Source organism: Aricia agestis, chromosome 8 (genome assembly GCF_905147365.1).
Source record: "Aricia agestis chromosome 8, ilAriAges1.1, whole genome shotgun sequence".
NCBI lineage: Eukaryota > Metazoa > Arthropoda > Insecta > Lepidoptera > Lycaenidae > Aricia > Aricia agestis.
The window spans coordinates 7757461-7772680 of NC_056413.1; the positions used below are offsets into that span (position 1 = coordinate 7757461).

General features: G+C 36.6%; 1 protein-coding gene across 1 annotated transcript; it reads left to right on the forward strand.

Annotated features, from left to right (window-relative positions):
* The first annotated feature begins 648 nt into the window (after positions 1-648).
* On the forward strand, positions 649-14139 carry LOC121729694 (isocitrate dehydrogenase [NADP] cytoplasmic-like). Its single transcript, XM_042118291.1, has 9 exons — positions 649-863; positions 1102-1217; positions 4948-5092; positions 6088-6287; positions 6791-6925; positions 10103-10206; positions 11161-11311; positions 11994-12227; positions 13690-14139. The coding sequence occupies exons 1-9, from the start codon at positions 788-790 to the stop codon at positions 13840-13842; spliced, it is 1314 nt and encodes a 437-aa protein (XP_041974225.1). The 5' UTR covers positions 649-787; the 3' UTR covers positions 13843-14139.
* The last annotated feature ends 1081 nt before the right edge of the window (positions 14140-15220 follow it).

Sequence of the window (15220 nt, forward strand, 5' to 3'; positions counted from 1 at the left end):
TAAAATCAACGCCGTTTTAATGCCAATTGGGCATTAAACGTTGACCGTTCAAGTGTAGCCACCCATAAAGCAGCCTCTACCCGTTGGCCGTGTTTGCGGAACAGAAGGGGACGGCGCTATACCAGAAAGAAAGACGCAAATAATTCAATTTCTTTTTTTAACCGACTTCCAAAAAACAAGGAGGTTATATATTCGGCTGTGGATATATATTATTTTTTTGTATGTTCGACCACTACTCCGCCGTTTGAGAACCGATTTTCAAAATTTTTGTTTTGTTATATTAGGTTTCATTTAGTATAGCGCCGTCCTCTTCTGTTCGGCAAACACGGCCAACGTGTAGAGGCTGCTTTAAAATTATCGCAATAATTGTCGCGTTGTTGGGCATTGACGTTAAACGTTAGTGTGGCCCACAGAGTACTTTATTATGGTGTGGACGTTTAATTTTGTATGAGTTATGACTTATGACGCTAGGTTTTGTTTATTCTTTGCACAGTTGAATGAACTTTACTTCATAGAATGAATTGGAAATTGACACTAGTGACTTGTTTGACAGCCGACAGGTGCACTGTGCAGTTCCAAGTTCACGTAGTATCCCTTAGTAGTCTGTGCCGAGTTCATTCATTTTTTTCTTGTCCTTTTCATTTTTCGTTGTCATTCATTGTAGCAGTAACTTCGTCCGGCTATTTATTTCCTAATTTGTTTCGTAATAATTTTAAACAACGTTATTAAATTAAATTAAAAAAATATTGTAGTTATAAATCAAGTTCTGTATAGTTCAAAACAAAAAATGGCAGGAGCTGGACAAAATGCTAAGAGATTACTTCGGCTGGTCGCTGATAAAACTACCGGCTCAGTAAGAAGTTGTAAGTAAATTTTCTTAAAATTGCTATTCACTTAAAATGTACAGAATCTTCATAAATTTCACAATTTTTAAGAATACAATTTCACAATGTATGAAAATTATTTTCTTGTGATGTTTGGGATTCTACCATAGAAAAGTATTATTGGTAAGTATAGTGTACCATAATATCTTATTTATTAGATTTAAAATCATGTAGATTCAATTAAAAAAGTTATTTCAAAGTAAATACCTTGTTACAGATGGTACTGCTAAACGGGTTGTTGCGGCAAACCCTGTTGTTGAAATGGACGGGGATGAAATGACCCGTATTATCTGGGAGAAAATTAAAGAAAAATTGATTTTCCCATATGTAAAGGTATTATAAATTTGTTTATTATCCTATTAGACAACAGATCTGTTAATGAGAATGTAGATTGTAGACCCTCTATTCATGAGGTTCTGAAGGTAGTTTATAAACAATTTACAAATTGCCTTTTGTTAATTATTATGGGTACTGCTAATATATATAATTATATAAAAGGAATAATAAAAACTAAGGAAACGTAACTCCCATACTATTACCGTTTTAGTTCCTTTCGAACTGTCATATAACGTCAACCTGATACCGCTCAAGGCTACCTAAATATTGCAAATGTATTGAAATGTGTACCTTAGGTACACATTTTTGACTAGTATAGTAGAATATGTTTTTTGACAGAGTTACTTTTCCTTAGTTTTTATTATTCATAGGGGGTACTGATTATCTGGCGTATGTATATATTTCTCTGATTCCAATTTTGTCACCAATTTAGATATAACAATCTAGTCAACATCTAGTAACAATCTACAAACATTTTATTTGTATAGTTACTGTACTATTGAAAATTTCATAAAAGAAAGTAGCAAGATTGTAAGAATTCTACTCCATATTAAGTATATGGTGTAGGATTATCAAGTAGGTATGTATGAATTATTGTTAATGTTGTTGCGAGTACACATAAATCTAATATTGATATTATTTGCTTATTTATCATATTTTAATCTAAAACATTTATGGTTTCAGTAATACCTGAAAACAATTGTTAACTGTCAGCTCTCATTGAATAGGTACAGTAGAACTCGATTTGGAGAAACTTGATAACCTTTATTTATTATCACCTTAAAACCAAGACAAGTTCTTGTTCGGGCTGCATATTATAATAATTATTATCGTGTTGCAAACTGTTGTTTCAAAACCGGTTTTAGTATACTTACTGTGAGACTGCATACACTGATATACCGTGACCTGTATTTATAATTTTCTTTTGAATTAAATTTTTGACATTGCAACAATATAAAAATTATTTAGAATATAGATTAAAAGTTTCTGAAACATAAAAACCTTAAAGTCTTAAAGTAGGTAATTAATGTCCAGTTAAGCAAGTGTCTCTGCAATACTGCATAGCCTACGAATAATAAATAGTTTTTATTATTCGTAGTGCATAGCTTATATTATAGCAATTCCAAAAATATAGATGTATTTTATGATAATACAAGAACAACATATTTTGCATTATACATAATATATAAATATACAAAGCAATTTTTAATAGATAAGGCACCAAACATAACATTGTTAAATGGATCAAGACAAATTCTGGTTGCTTTCAATAAGTCACCAGATAGATCGAATTTCGTATATTGTCCAGTGCCGTAAATAGGGCGGTGCCACCGGTGCCCAGGCACAGGGCGTAGACTCTGGGGGGGCGCAAGAATGGCCAGACCAGGCAGACTCTCATTCTTTCGAATTGCTCCCGATAAGTACTTCCCGCTGCGCCCCAGAGATGTTTTTCAATGTAGTAAAAAAAATCTACAGGCAAACATATAACCTCCTTTTTGGAAGCCAGTTGAAAAACAAGGGTGCAGTTATAAGTGTATAAGCTCGCACAGGGCGCCAAAAAGGCTATTTACGGCACTTTTGTCCTATCTAGTATCAGCTTCATGCTAGTATCTGATTACCACGCGCACGAAAAAATTAACATATGCGGCTCACGGAATGCATGGATGGATGAATGCACTTAGGGATTGTTGGGTTAAAGTTTCCAGCACCTATAGGTTCTATGACCGAATTTCTCTCTATACCGCGACCAGTCTTTAACTACTATGTCCATAATATTAGATTTTCCATACTAATATTATAAATGCGAAAGTGTGTCTGTCTCTCAACTCTGTCACCTCTTCACGCCCAAACCGCTGAACCAATTTTGCTGAAATTTGTTATGGAGATTGGGAAATGATACTTTTTATACCGGAAAAATGTACGGCTCCCGCGAGATAAACACATTTTGGCGCAACGGAGTTGCGGGCACGGTCAACACGGTACAACATGGTCACATTAAAGGTCACAGCACACATATCAACTCGGAAAGGGATCGGCACCGTATCGCCTCGAGCCGTTTAATATTGTTTGTATGAAACTCCCTACTGCAACTCACACTAAGCGGAACCGTAACGTAATCGACTCGCCTCGGAACAGGCTCCGAACCGGGATGCGACACTTGGTCAACTAGCCGTCAACCGACCCGCTTACGGCTCTTCGTCCACCCGCTTACGGCTCGTCGTGCCCGTGCTTACAAGCTTACGTTTCTTCATCCACCCTTGCCCCTTTCCCCTTCCCCGAGCCGTAAGCGAGGCGTCGCCTAGCCGTAGCCGAGTTGACGTGCAGGCGCTACTGATACGCTTTGGTTACGCGCATACGTTAAGTTGACGCCTGGTTGACGGCGAGGCGAAAGGCGATACGGTGACGATCCCTTTCAGAGTTGATATGTGTGCTGTGAGTTGTGACCTTAACTTGACGCATCGCTGGAATGCAATTACATGCCCGCTCCATAATGACATCATCAAACCATGCGTCTTGTTAATATGACAACGATAATTACAAAATACAGACAACAATCTGTACTTACATAATATTATTATGTTATATTTTTTCTGCATTATCACACGATAAAATTTCCACTTTCGCAGCGATATCATTATTTAGATTTGATTAGATACTGGTGCTTTGCTAGTGGTCTTAATACTTAACGCGATGATATGATAGTGGTGTTGATACCATTTGTTAACATTTAAGTAAATGTTTTTCCGCAGTATACAACACACGAAAACTTCGTTTTCCATCGTTACAGGAAACTATGGAATAATCAAGCCTTACCCAAAACTTTTGAAGTCAATCGACTTTATTTCCTGGACTATTCTACTATTTTTTTTAATAAAATTTATTGTGCACAGGAAACATTTCAATATTACAGTTTACACAGAAAGACGACCCAAAGGATCTGCTTATTTCTAAAAAGAAATCTCTCCCAGCAGCCCCACGGAGAGAGATAGGATTAAAACAGCAAATAGGATGTGCACAAATATTACTATTCACACTTTTAAGTTGGGTACACTTATTAAGTTTGTCTAAAAAGTAAAAAAAAACACATGCTCAACTACTAATAAAGCTAAATATAAACGCACATACAACGTGACATGTGAATTCAATAGGCCTAAACGAGTACTAATTAATTCTATTATTTGCTCTCGTCTGTACTTATGCTTGCACAGCCAAGAAAAATGAATGTTTAGCAGCGGACTATTGTGAATTGTCAATGTTTTATTATTTTGATTTACTAGCTGTTGCCCGCGACTTCGTCCGCGTGGACTTTGGAACAGACAGACTTTCGCATTTATAATTTTTCTCTTGAAGTTTTTTCTGATTTTTCTTTCTATAAACCTCACGGAGCCCGAGACCTTTCCAACGAATGCAAAACCATGGAAATCGGTTCGTGCGTTCTGAGTTATAGCGTCAGGAAAGAAAACCCGACTTTAGATAACATACATGTAGACTCTCCTTTCTTGTCGCGCTCCTTTTGGGTACCCGTGGGAACAGCATTATCGTGCACAAACAAATGAGACAAATAGCGATGGGATAATGAGCTCTTACTATAGATAATATAAAGGCACACCCTTTAAACTAAATACTGACCCACACATAAATTAAATTGGCACATGTTTCCATAGAGTTTTCTTCGAACGAGGTACCTAATCAACTTCGGCTTCTAATAAGTATATTTTCTATGCAGCTGGACTGTCTGTACTTCGACCTGGGTCTCCCGCACCGCGACGCCACGGACGACCAGGTGACGATAGACGCCGCTCACGCCATACTCAAACACAACGTGGGCATCAAGTGCGCCACCATCACGCCTGATGAGCAGAGAGTGGAAGGTATGATACTTCCTCATCGACCACAATTGTCCTGGTTTTAGTTTAATAACAGGTTTCTGAAGGACATTCAAATAGATGCAGGTTTTGTCCTATATTTATGACTGCATTTGAATAACATGAGAACATTTTATTTAGGTATATAAATATATTTTTTAAATATAATAGGGCAAAAACATTTTTTTAAATATGTTAGTGATAGAAGAATTTGGAGATAATTAGCTTCATTTCTCAATTGCCTATAGTTTCATATAATTAATATTATATGAAACTATATATCAATACTAATTACTAATGTATTGATTATTGACACAATAACTGCAAATTGGCGTGGCGTCCTTCGATATCCGTTATCTATACTGTTCACCTACATTTGAACTATTGAGTAATTATAGACACATTTGTTATCATATAATACGGATATATTTTATAGGTCTACCAGAATATGATGGCAATTTTTGACAGCAGATTTTCAATAAATATCCTTTATCATTTGATAAATTTTAATATTTGCATGTTTAACATACAGAATCAGCCGCTTTAAGAAAAAAAAGGATCAAAATGTTTTATTTCAATTACCCCGGTATTGCTAGAGTCAATTTATTTTCTCGCTTTTTGCCATCAGATTCTGGTAGATCTATAGTTTACGAATTACAATCCGGCTTTGTTATTCAAAGTAAAAAATCTTGTACATTCAGGCAGTCCTTTACTAGGTTTTGGAATCGAAAACCTCGAAGCTATAGAAGTATAGACCATAGCTTGCTTGTAATATTATGCAGGAATAATATAAAGGGATATTCTAATTAGACACTTGATTTCTCCTCATTTTGCGAATCTCGATGGTAACCACTGCAATAGAATATCTTATTTCAAGACTGTAGAGTTACAAAGATCTTAACACTTAAGATTATGCCTAGCAGCTACAGCTAATACTCCTTGAGCCTCCCTGATCACCTCCTCTAGACATTTCCTAGTCTCATAGCACATTTTTGTTCTAGAATTCAAGCTGAAGAAAATGTGGCTGAGTCCGAACGGCACGATCCGTAATATCCTAGGCGGCACCGTGTTCCGTGAGCCCATCCTGTGCAAGAGCATCCCGCGCGTGGTGCCCGGCTGGACCAACGCCATCGTCATCGGCCGTCACGCGCACGGCGACCAGTACAAAGCACAGGACTTCGTTGTGTCCAAGCCGGGCAAGGTGGGTTGAGATTATTGGCGTTTTAGGCATCGACTAGTCCGGGGCAGGGTAGTCGAACGACTAAAGAAACCGATAACAATTCATGAAGCACAAGTCTGAATGTATGCTTGACAAAGTCAGTAACTGACTATAAAGCCCGGATATAAAGAAATTTGATTTTGGCTTGATACTTACTTCTTTTTACAAGCGAACACAAAAATTTGGTATTAGACAAACGGCTCACTTACTGTGTGCGTGGAGTAGATATACCTACCAAATAACAATTAACAATATCTTCGTGTGCGACTTATGAGTGACAGAGACGAACAGCCATAGGTCAATGGACGAATTTCTCTCTGTCTTGCGATCGGACTATATCTCCCCCGGGATAGTTTTAGACGTTATAAGACTCCGTCAAATGTGGAACGTAATGTTATATGAAGTTTTGTCAGTGTTTACCAGTAGCCTGATTTTCTTATGTTTTATATGTTTTGTAACACATTTAACCCAGTTAATTGTTACAGGTTGAAATGGTTTACACGGCGGCAGACGGTTCCGTGGAGACGAAGCTGCTGTACGACTTCAAGGTGCCCGGCGTCGCCATGGGCATGTACAACACCGACGAGTCCATCAGGGCCTTCGCGCACTCCAGCTTCCAGGTAAATTAGGTTATCCATCGCCCAATGACGTATGTCACACGTTCAGTCTCAGACTGACACCAGATTGATGGCTAAAAAGTAAAAAGTCTACGAATAATAAAAACTAAGGAAACATAACTCCCATTTTTCAACCATTTTGAATTTGGTTCCTTTTCGATCCATAGGAAATTCCTACTAAATTGAGTACCGAACACATGCCTAAAATATATTTTTTTATATAGTTACTCTTTCCTGGTTTTTATTATTCGCAGCTAAAAAAAGGAAATAATCAGTCCGTCAATCAATTGGCCAGACGTTCAGTTTCGCGTCAATCTTACCAGATTGATGGGCTGAACTGATGAGAAACTGAGCATGTAACCTGTCTATCGGTCTTACAAAAAGTATGACGTGTACTTTTTGTACAACCGATAACACGGGGCATGGTTTGGCAACGCATAATGGGTTACACAGTAATATCATAATCAGTAGGTATGTTCTATTTTTCTCCTACAAACAAATTGGTCAGTCTAAAAAGAATTTAGATAGTCGGCGGGGCGGTCCTTACTCCTTAAATTAATTGATAAATAATTTATTCAATGATGTATATTTAATCCACGGATGAAAATATTGGAACTTCGTCCACTTTAAAGTCTGAAGGAAATATAAATTATAAGAATTAGTGAAAATTATTATGAAGGAGTGTTTTTGGTGTGCGTTTTTATGTGATCCATAATATTTCTGATAACAACAAAGTTGTGTGAGCTCTCGGCAGTGACAATGATAAAACTTTTACCTTAATTAAATTCAGATGATTTTGCGACATAAATATAATAATATTTTGCAAAAAAACATTAAAATATGCTTAATAAGATCTCAGATCCTAGATGTTTTCATAATAACGTGCCGTCCGATTTGAATATAATCAATATTCCGGTCGCGTTGCTACGCTGGCGTCGAATATCGTTAAATTAAAAAAATAAATTGGGAACCGGAGAGTAGAAAAATGTCGTATCAGTGCAGCCGTATTGTTTACAGAGCACCCAGTCAATGATCCAGCCCTGCAGGATTTATCAGAATCAGAATCATTTATTTCTGGAAATTGGTACCATAAAAATCCGGTATAGGCAGTAGCCATGACCTATAGGCCTATATCTATACTAATATTATAAATGCGAAAGTATCTCTGTCTGTCTATCTGTCTGTCTCGATTTCACGCCAAAACTACCGAACCGATTGTAATGAAATTTTGTATACAGATAGTCTTAAGCCTGAGAAAGGACATAGGCTACTTTTTTACTGGAAAAAAGCGTTGTAAGGGGGTGAAAATGCGTAAATTTGTTCAAATTAAGTTAGTTCCAAAAATTCAAAATAGATGGCGCCGTGCGTCTCCTACATCGCGCTAACGCTTGCCCAGAAGTCGTTCTATAAGAGGTGGTATTATCGTATAATCAATTTTTTTCGATTGTTATTTCTTTTTTACGTAACTTATTTTTTACGTTACTTATTAAATCAGTACTTTATCTATGCAGTGACGTAACCTTAAACCTATCAATGATAAATAGTTTATGGGTAAAGTTGTGTAATTGCGGGGCTAAATAAGCTTAAAAATTTGGCATAAAATATAAAGATTAATTTTAAAAAATTAAATATTATATGCACACTAATAGGGTTCTTGAGAAAGTGATTATGAGGAAGAGGAGGAAGAGGAATTTTCACGCGCAAATTTAGAGGATGCGGATGAAGAAGCGGAAGTGGAAGCGGATGAGGAAGAGGATGATAGGAAATTATAAATACTAGCGGACCCAACCCAAAAGTCTTTGTCCTGTCTATCCATAACTAGGTACATACATTACACAAAAAATAATTAAAAGGGCATTTTCCAGTGGACCCAACTATGAATCTAAACCATTCTCAAAACACACCCAATAAAAAATCATCAAAATCGGTCCAGTAATTGATGAGTTCAGTAACATACACAACACACGCACACAAAAAAGATGGATACGCGACGCGCATGCGCAGTGAAATTCCTCATAAATTCCTCTTAAATTTTGAGGAAGCGATAGCGGAAGAGGATTTTTTATTTTTTATTTATGAGGATGCGGTACGGTTGAAGAACCCAAAATATTGCGGAACTTCCTCATTATGAGGAAGCGGAAGAGGAATTCTCAGCAACCCTACTGACACTGCACAGCTGTTTTGATTTAAGGGGTACCAGGGTTTTTTTATTAAAGCTTTTGACACCAATTTTATTGACATCGCGCGCTATAAACTGAAGTCCACGCGGACGAAGTCGCGGGCAACAGTATTTTATATTTAGGCAGTAGCCATGGCCTATAGGCGGCAGCCGGCAGGCGTAATTAGTCCTAGGATGGCGGCAGATTACGTACATAGGGCGGCGGAAATTAAAGTGGCCAGTGGTACTCATAAAATATCAAAGCTGGCCCAGGGTCTATCAGTACCATAACAGCTCTGGGGGCAGTTGTGCGCAGTGCGACATTGACGAATAATTATTTGATCTTGATACAAAATTACGACAATTCGTTTGGGCTACAGATGTTACTACTTTTGTTAGGTCAATGACACTCGATTGAAGAAGACTCGACTCAAGAACTGAGACAATTTTACTGGCGTTAATGTGTTATTTGCGTTAAATATACTTACAATTAAACCCATTCGAAAATTGCCAATTTGGCTTACAGCCTACTATGGGAACTCTATTAATAAATATTTAGCATTATTAGGCATCGTGCTCCCAAGCGTGTGTAAGAAAAAAGTTTGACCCTTGCCAAGACAAAATAATATCTATGTAAATGAAATACAAGCGTTTTTTTACTCATTTTTTATTATGGGCTTACCTAGACTTGGTCTGCAAGAATCTAATAAATATAAATTAAATCGATTTTGGGCTTCCTAGCTCGCTACGCCACTGCTGATGCTTGTTATGTTAAAACGCTTGTCCGTCCTTTAACATTACCGGATTTTTATGGTTGTGTGCTGTTTGGGTTATCGACACTTGAGGTCATTGGTCTCTATCAAACATACATCAACTCTTACTGGTTTTTTAGATAATATATTTAAATTCCTTTAAATATTATTTATTTATCTCTTTTTGTACCTATATACCTTAAATAAATTATGCTCATAGCTTGAATACAATACTGATATTATAGTTCTTACTGTTTTCTTTTTCCACAGGTTGCATTACAAAAGAAATGGCCACTGTACCTGTCGACAAAGAACACAATCCTGAAACGTTACGACGGACGTTTCAAAGACATCTTCCAAGAAATCTACGACAGGTAGAATTGATAATAATTTAACGTTCACTTAAATAATTATACAGTAGAATCAATAAAAGATAAACATGTAATGTGTTAAGAATGCATTTTGCACCTGAACTCTGGTAAATAACATATACGCGTATCGCGAAAATATGTTTCATACCCTTGGTTATTAACCTTCGGCATGAAACATTTTTTGCGTAATTTATTTAAATAGGAATTAATAATACGATAAAATAAGCACCCAGTACAAAATTCAAAATTTGCTACTAGGGCCTAGGACGTCTTGAAGTATCCGAACACAAAACATTGTGACCGCAACGACTGTAGGCGTGGTTAATTTAATATTATTATTAACATAGGAATATGCATTTATAATTATCATTTATATATGATCATTTGATCATATCTGTATATTAATTATTACATTATCATATTTCATTCATCCTATTTTTCGTCATATGTGGTTTCAATAGCCAATGGAGAGCGCTAACGCTGACAGGTATTGACGTCAGGGTTACTAGATCTCAGAGAATTCGATTTGTCAAAAGACATCGTCATTTTTAATATGGCTTGTTTTTTGTTATTTCAGCAAGATTATCCAAGTATATAATTAGAAAAATAATTACATTACATTATTTGAAACATATTAACGAACAAGAAATTAAAAACTCTTTTTTATATTAAATAACTGGCAACACCTATTTCTATGACCGTATTGGATCCAATCTCTCAGCAAATGTCAAAAAACTATGATCAAGGAAGAAATGAATCATATGTCTATATTACATTATCCAATATCATTGACTCAATGATCTCAGATCCAATATATATGATAATCTAATATCCCCCTAATATCGCACAATTAAACAGTACTGTCAAACTATTTTCATGGTAATTCAGCTTCCTAATTGTCTACTTTTTACTTAAACAATTAATATTCTACTTTGTTGATTATCACAATGGTTGCAGCGAGTACAAGGGCAAGTTCGAGGCGGCGAAGATCTGGTACGAGCACCGTCTGATCGACGACATGGTGGCGCAGGCCATCAAGGGCACCGGCGGCTTCGTGTGGGCCTGCAAGAACTACGACGGTGATGTACAGTCTGACGTCGTTGCGCAGGTAATAAAGCCAGCATGAATCTTACCTAATATTAGTAGTACTAAGATAGTAATGGGGGGGGGGTCCGGACCCACAGGACACCCCCCTTATATACGCCCATGAGTATGCAGCCTAGTAGCATAATTATAGTATGCAGCCTGCACGTTAGTGTGACTAATGTAAGGTAGACCGAAATGTGTGTAGGACTAGACCTGTGCATTTTTTGGACCTGCGCAGGCGACCGGCGTAAAATCGAAAATTAATTCTTTCGACTGAAACTTGCGCAGGCATATATGATATAGACCGTAGCGTGTATGGCAGCCATAACGTTGGCCGAGAAGCAATCTACATGTGTCATTCATTTGTGCAGGTGTGTTTCTAATTTCTATCTCTCTTCCACGGTCATAAGACGGCTATAGAGGAGAATAAAAGATTTCAGTTGTTGGAGATCAATGGACAGATTTTAAATGTCTGTATGAACATACAGACATTAATAAATAACTAATTATTTATTTCTACAGAACTGTAGAAATAAATAATTAATTACCTATCAATGCCATTTGGCTGTTTATTAGTTGGTGTACCCATGATATCATCTAATATATAAATGGCAAAACAATATTTGCAGTGTCAGCTTGTTATAAAATATCATCATGATAATATTTTATTATCAATCGTTTATATCACCAACAAACTATTCCAGGGCTACGGTTCTCTCGGCATGATGACGTCTGTGCTGATGTGTCCCGACGGCCGCACGGTGGAGTCGGAGGCGGCGCACGGCACCGTCACGCGCCACTACCGCCAGCACCAGAAGGGGCAGCCCACCTCCACCAACCCCGTAGCCTCTATATACGCCTGGACCCGCGGCCTCGCTCATCGCGCCAAGCTCGATAACACACCCGAGTTGGAACGCTTCGCCAACGCGCTTGAGGAGGTAAGTTAGTGTCGCGAGAGCTATACAGGGTGTTACAAAACTAAGTGATAGCTTAGGGTATGTATAAGTGGTACACACATAAGGGTATGTTTAAGTGGTACTTACACACAAGGGTATGTATAAGTGGTACTTACACACATAAGGGTATGTTTAAGTGGTACTTACACACATAAGAGTATGTATATGTCGCAGGCGGATTGTATAATCCGCCGTATTGCATTACGGCTAGCTGTTTTGAAAAACAGGGCCGTTTCGTAATGCGGTGCTCTAACGATTAGCCGGATTGTCATTGCGATACGTTCTTCAATAAGGCGGCCCACGTTTACCCGCATCGTACTTTCCACGTACCGGTACTTTATTTACATCGTAAATAATAGAAATTCTTTCATTTCACCTGAAAATTGTTCTTAAATTAATTGTTTTCTTTGTTTAATTCACTCAAAACTTCGCAATTTAGCAACACACTTTCGTTATCCAACGCCATTGTGGTTGTTATGTCACAGGCAGCGACAAGAATATTAAGAATCAGAACAAAAAACTGTCAAAGAGCCGACTTATCTTTCGCTTTATTACATTATAGATGGCTAGCCGTTTTGAATAACGTATGGCGCCTAATAAATTCCGGCGGTTTTTCATTCAGCCGCATTCAATCCGGCTAATCGATAACCGCCGTTTGTATGGTAGGTCGCAAAAATACAGTTTTTTATATTATTATTGCGGTTATAAAATTATTGTGGTCGCCATATACTATAACTTACATATCGAAATAAAGGTAGGAGTTTCTAAAAAAAATCAAAATCACCTAAAACTGGGTACCAGTAACACCGACGTTCCTCAAAATACCGGACATTGTTCTGTCCGGTATGACCGTTTATTTTTTACCGGACAAGCCTCGAAAATACCGGACTGTACGCTTAAATACCGGACATCTGGCAACCCTAGGTATGACTTACGAAAGTTACGATGCATAACATATTATACATACGAATATTAGATATGCATTGCAATTTGCAAGTTATACAATAACAGTTTCAGGTTGTTTTTATATTCTTATGCACAATATACACATTTCGTATGATAAACGAGATATCTTATCATGACATGTAAATAACACATAAACAACTTAATGCATATAATCGCTGCCAGTGAACTAATTCTGTAAAGATAGCGTATTATTGTAATATGTAACCTGTGATTTGTAAACTGCATGAGTTGTATAAACAACAAATATATTTTTAAGACATATTGTAACATAAAACTCTTAAACCTTAATCACGAAAGTGTATAAACTCCTTTCCAATGTTTACGGTTCTATACCCAGAGGGTAAAAACTAAACCCTCTCACTGAGACTTCGCTGTCTGTCCGTCTGTCTATCATCAGGCTGTATTTCTGTTTTGTCAGGGCCCTCGAGCCCTCACAAAGCTCGGCTTTTAGCTAGTAATAAATAAATTTTCCTTTCAGGCGTGCGTTGAATGTATCGACGGCGGCAAAATGACCAAGGATCTTGTGATCTGCATTCACGGCCTGGCTAACACCAAGGAGGGCATGTATTTGAACACTGAGGACTTCCTACAAGCGATCGCCGATCAACTCGAACGCAAACTTGCCAAGTAAACAAATGTAGTTGCCCTTACACCATTCCTGTAATTATTAGTGTGTTAAACACGACTGCTTCTTGCACAAATACTCTGTGGATACCACCAGCTTATGTAGTTATAAGATTATAGATGAATGTAGTCCAAAGGTGCTAAATGCCTTAATTTTTTAGTAATTTCTAAGGAGGAAGATGTTTAGAATAAGTCAACTTTACGCATAAGTATCGTCACAATATAATTGAAGACGTGAGTGGAAGAACCAAATAACTAACATTTTGTAACAAAAGTACAATTACTAATTTTTTTCCTTATAATTTGAACAACTTGTAACTTACCTATTTCATTATCTGGTTAATATATCTGGCTACACATAAAATCAACAAAGCCTCAATTTATGCAAAAAACGACAATTGGTTCACTGTTTCTTACCTGGACCTCATGTCTTCAATTCTGAAAATATGCTAATTGCATTAAAATATTTTTTTTACTATTATTTAACATAGTTAACAATCTTATTGCTGGATATTTTTACAAGTGTTGTATAGTTCATAATAAATAAACATTTTTCTTTCAAACTTAGACTGACCCAACACAATTTTTAGATTATTATTACAAAACTATTTTTTTTTACTTTTTATATTAATTAAATAAGTATAACTGCATGAATATGAAATTTAAATTGTTTTATGTATAAAGAATAAACATATATTTTTAATTTATTGGTTTTTGTTACTGATCAATCTCATAGATTGATCAATGATGCTTAAAAAAGTGTTCAAGGTTGGTGGAAATATTTCATCCATGTTTCTGTCAGTGTTGCCAACTATGAGGATTTCCCACTAAATTTAGTGGGTAAAAATAAAAACTTTTTAGGAGGCAAAATTATTGGGGGTATTTTTGGGCATAAAATTAAAAATAATATATTCTCGTAGTCGTTTAGTACTATTGATATTGTTACCCTACGAATAATAAAAACTAAGGAAGAGTAACTCCGTCAAAAAAAGTGCACCAAAAGGCTACAAAATGCATAGACTTAATATTAGGATTATAGGTTTATGACAAAATATGACCCGAATACATATGCATATTTATGCATGTGTTCGGTACACATTTTTCGTGTATATATACTCGAGTGACATTCAACCAGGTAGACATGAGTCATGACAATGATTGTCAAACTCATTTTACAATTTGTTTACATAGGTTTGTTTACTTACTTTTTACGTAGCTTTTTACGATATTTTTGTTGTTAAAATGCCTAAATGCCCTGTGAAATGGTGTAGAAGTCATACAGATACGACTTTTAATACAGAAATAACCTTTCATCCGTAAGTGAATTGTTTAAAATTATGCCTAAACTTGTATTTTGTCGACCCAAAACAAGATGGTTTATTTAA

What these genes read in the sequence shown, in the direction of transcription:
- LOC121729694 (XM_042118291.1), top strand. Translation starts at nt 788, where the DNA reads ATGGCAGGAGCTGGACAAAATGCTAAGAGATTACTTCGGCTGGTCGCT. An exon ending in AGTCTGACGTCGTTGCGCAG is followed by an intron (nt 11,312 to 11,993) that starts GTAATAAAGCCA and finishes AAACTATTCCAG; the next exon opens with GGCTACGGTTCTCTCGGCAT. An exon ending in TCGCCAACGCGCTTGAGGAG is followed by an intron (nt 12,228 to 13,689) that starts GTAAGTTAGTGT and finishes TTTTCCTTTCAG; the next exon opens with GCGTGCGTTGAATGTATCGA.